The 4,438-nt window shown below is 40.7% G+C and overlaps 1 protein-coding gene across 2 annotated transcripts in view; it reads right to left on the reverse strand.

Moving 5' to 3' along the window:
- LOC122802729 (acetylserotonin O-methyltransferase-like) overlaps window positions 1-4,148 on the reverse strand; it is a 357,415-nt gene extending 353,267 nt beyond the window's left edge. For both annotated transcript variants that reach the window (XM_044072491.1, XM_044072490.1), the window contains exon 1: window positions 4,004-4,148. In XM_044072491.1, coding sequence (XP_043928426.1) covers window positions 4,004-4,075 — 72 coding nt within the window. In that variant the 5' untranslated portion in view covers window positions 4,076-4,148. The remainder of the gene's footprint in view (window positions 1-4,003) is intronic.
- Between the last annotated feature and the right edge of the window lie 290 nt (window positions 4,149-4,438).

Raw genomic sequence — 4,438 nt, forward strand, 5'->3', positions numbered from 1 at the left:
TTCAGTTTGTTAAAGGTACATTATCTAACACATTGCCCCACACGACTAGTACTCAAAATTCAGTTAGAGACTAAAAACTTTAAAAAACGCATTTTTCATGTTCATGTTATTAAAATTAAATAAATAAATAAACTGAGCCACACAAATTGAAGTGGTTATCTAGAAAATTATTTTAACTTTAGCAAACACATAATAGAAGTCATTTCATTTAACCATGGAAAACTCCCTGCTTTCAAGTCTAAATTGCCAAATTAATTCTTTTTTCTCCAATATTAAATTCCAGAGCCCAACCCTAGAGTTAATTTCTACCTTCTCCAAAATGTTAAATCTAAATTCATGAGTAGGAAAAACTATTATATGTTATGCACAAGTCAGTGCATTTCTTTGTGCCGGTCTCAAGCCCGGATAAATGGGGAAGGTTGCGTCAGGAAGGGCATCCGGCATAAAAATTCTGCCACATAACTTATGGCACGAAAATTTCATATTTCCATACCGGATCGGTCGAGGCCCAGGTTAACAACGACTGCCACCAGTACTGCTAGCCAACAGGGTGCTGGTGGAAATTGGGCTACTGTTGGCCGAAGGAGAAGAGGAGGGCGAAGGCATGCCCGAAGGCAGGAAGAGAGGAGGAAGGTTAGGAGTGTAGCAGTGGGGGTAGGAACTTTGAATGTTGGCAGTATGACTGGTATAGGAAGAGAGCTAGCTGATATGATGGAGAGAAGGAAGGTTGATATATTGTGCGTGCAAGAGACCAGATGGAAGGGAAGTAAGGCCAGGTGTTTAGGAAATGGGTTCAAATTGTTATATCATGGTGTGAATGGCAGGAGAAATGGGGTAGGTGTTATACTAAAGGAACAATATGCCAAGAGTGTTTTAGACGTAAAGAGAGTGTCTGACAGAGTGATGTTTATGAAGCTCGAAATTGATGGTGTAATGGTGAATGTTGTTAGTGCATATGCTCCACAATTTGGGTGTGTAATGGATGAGAAAGAGAAATTTTGGAGTGAGTTGGATGAAGTTGTGGTGAGTGTACCCAAGGGTGAGAGACTAGTGATTGGAGTGGACTTTAATGGGCATGTTGGTGAAGTGAACAGAGGGGATGAGGAAGTGATGGGTAGGTATGGTGTTAAGGAGAGGAATGCAGAAGGTCAGATGATTGTGGATTGTGCGAAAAGGATGAACATGGCTGTGTTGAATACGTATTTTAAGAAGAGGGAGGAGCATAGGGTGACGTACAAGAGTGGAGGAAGATGCACACAGGTGGATTATATCCTATGTAGGAGGGCCAGTCTGAAGGAGATTGGAGACTGTAAAGTGGTGGCAGGGCAAAGTGTAGTTAAGCAGCATAGAATGGTGGTCTGTAGGATGACATTGGTGATCAAGAAGAAGAGGAGGAGTGTGAAAGCAGTGCCAAGGATTAAATGGTGGAAGTTAAAAAAGGGTGATTGTGAAGTGGAGTTTAGGGAAGAGTTAAGACAGGCACTGGGAGGCAGTGGAGAGTTACCGAATAGCTGGGTAACTACAGCAGAACTGGTAAGGGAGACTGTTAAAAAGGTGCTTGGTGTGACATCTGGACAGAGGAAGGAGGACAAGAAGACCTGGTGGTGGAATGAGGAAGTACAGGAGAGTATACAGAGGAAGAAGCTGGTGAAGAAGAAGTGGGATTGTCAAAGAGATGAAGAAAGTAGACATGAGTATAAGGAGATGAGGCACATGGCAAAGAGAGAGGTGGCGAAAGCTAAGGATAAGGTGTATTGAGAGTTGTATGAGAGATTGGACACTAAAGAGGGAGAAAAGGACCTGTACCAATTAGCTAGACAGAGGGACAGAGCTGGGAAAGATGTGTAGCAAGTAAGGGTGATAAAGGATAGTGAGGGAAAGGTACTCACAAGAGAGGAGTGTGTGTTGAGTAGATGGAAAGAGTATTTTGAGAGGCTGATGAATGAAGAGAATGAGAGAGAGAGAGAAGGTTGGATGATGTGGAGATAGTGAATCAGGAAGTGAAACAGATTAGCAAGGAGGAAGTAAGGACAACTATGAAGAGGATGAAGAATGGAAAGGCTGTTGGCCCAGATGACATCCCAATGGAAGCATGGAGGTGCTTAGGAGAAATGGCAGTGGAATTTTTAACTAGATTGTTTAATGAAATTTTGGAAAGTCAGAGGATGCCTGTGGAGTGGAGAAAAAGTGTTTTGGTACCTATTTTTAAGAATAAGGGTGATGTGCAGAGCTGCAGTAACTACAGAGGGATAAAATTGCAGTCACAGCTTGAAGTTATGGCAGAGAGTAGTAGAGGCTAGGTTAAGAAGGGAGGTGATGATTAGTGATCAGCAGTATGGTTTGATGCCAGGAAAGAGCACTACAGATGCAATGTTTGCTCTGAGAGTGTTATTGGAGAAATACAGAGAAGGTCAGAAGGAGTTGCATTCTGTCTTTGTAGATTTGGAGAAAGCATATGACAGGGTGCCTAGAGAAGAGTTGTGGTATTGTATGAGGAAGTCGGGAGTGGCAGAGAAGTATGTAAGAGCGGTACAGGATATGTACGAGGGTAGTGTGACAGTGGTGAGGACTGCAGTGGGAGTGACAGATCCGTTAAAGGTGGAGGTGGGATTACATCAAGGATCAGCTCTAAGTCCTTTCTTATTTGCAGTGGTGATGGACAGGTTGACAGATGAGATCAGACAGGAGGCCCAGTGGACTATGATGTTTGCAGATGACATTGTGATCTGTAGAGAGAGTAGGAATCAGGTTGAGGAGACTCTGGAGAGGTGGAGATATGCTCTAGAGAGCAGAGGAATGAAGGTCAGCAGGGCTAAGACAGAATATATGTATGTATGTAAATGAGAAGGAGGGTAGAGGAATGGTGAGGATGCAGGGAGTAGAGTTGGTAAAGGTGGACGAGTTTAAGTACTTGGGATCAACAGTTCAGAGTAATGGTGAATGTGGAAGAGAGGTGAAGAAGAGAGTATAGGCAGGGTGGAATGGGTGGAGAAGAGTGTCAGGAGTGATTTGTGACAGACGGGTACCAGTAAGAGTGAAAGGGAAGGTCTACAAGACAGTAGTGAGACCAGCTATGTTATATGGGTTGGAGACAGTGGCATTGACAAAAAGGCAGGAGTCAGAGCTGGATGTGGCAGAGTTAAAGATGTTAAGATTTGCACTGTGTGTGACTAGGATGGATTGGATTAGGAATCAGTATATTAGAGGGTCAGCTCATGTTGGACAGTTTGGAGACAAAGCAAGAGAGACAAGATTGCGTTGGTTTGGACATGTGCTGAGGAGGGATGATGGGTATATTGGGAAAAAGATACTAAGGATGGAGCTGCCAGGTAAGAGGAAAAGAGGAACGCCTAAGATAAGGTTTATGGATGTGGTGAGAGAGGACATGCAGGCGGTTGGTGTGACAGAGCAAGATGCAGAGGATAGGAAGAAATGAAAAGAGATGATCCGCTGTGGCTACCCTAATGGGAAAAGCCGAAAGATGATGATGATGATGATAACCCATTTGTTGCTTTACGCTTTTTTAAATTTCATATATACATTTGTACACGTTCTCCTTTAACTTATGTTCTGTTTTGTCTATGTAAAATCCAGAACATTCCTGTCATAAAGCTACATATACAATACCTTGTGTATTACAACTGTATTTTCCTCCAGCTTTTAAAGTGTAATTATTAATTGTAACAATATCCCTTAAATATATATACCTACAATAATTACAACACCCACATTTAAACATGACACTTTTCTGATCATAATTATTGCCTCTAGTGGACTCAAGTATATTTTCAGACTTTTGACTTTTTATAAACAATAAGCAATCTGTTCCCTAGTTTATTACGTTTCAAAATGTTCTATCACAATATTCTGATTTTTATTAATAACTATTGTAATTATATCAGTATCTAAGGAATGACTAATAAGTAAGGAATTGTGGCATTAAATCCCCTCCTTAATATTAATACAATTGTTTTGTTCTTGTTAGAATATTAGAAATTCTTACCTTAGATGCTAAGAAACCCAGCATGTAATCAATTATTTTGTGAGGAAATTCTGTATCATCTGATGTACTCATTCTTTATCAGAAGTTGCTTTGTGCTCATAAACAAACTCTTATCACGGTGGCACAATTAGTTTTAAATCTGTGTAGGGAAATGTAGCCTTTTATAACAGAAGATGATGAAATACTTCTATCACGTGTGCTTGGTTTACCTTTCTGTTGAGGTTGGCCTTATACTTATTTGACTATGAATTGCATAAACCCCAAGGACATATGGTGCCATAACAATGCATGAGAGAACATTTACAATGCTATGACTGCATAAGGGCACTGCATCTGATATTAATGGATTCAATGCCAGCTGCTGACTAATTTGTCTTAGAAGAATTTTATTTTAATATTTTATTTTGGCATAATTAAAGAAAATGAGAGCACTGA

Source organism: Protopterus annectens, chromosome 5.part0 (assembly GCF_019279795.1).
Source record: "Protopterus annectens isolate FY-2018-M chromosome 5.part0, PAN1.0, whole genome shotgun sequence".
In the NCBI taxonomy this organism is placed as follows: Eukaryota; Metazoa; Chordata; order Ceratodontiformes; family Protopteridae; genus Protopterus; species Protopterus annectens.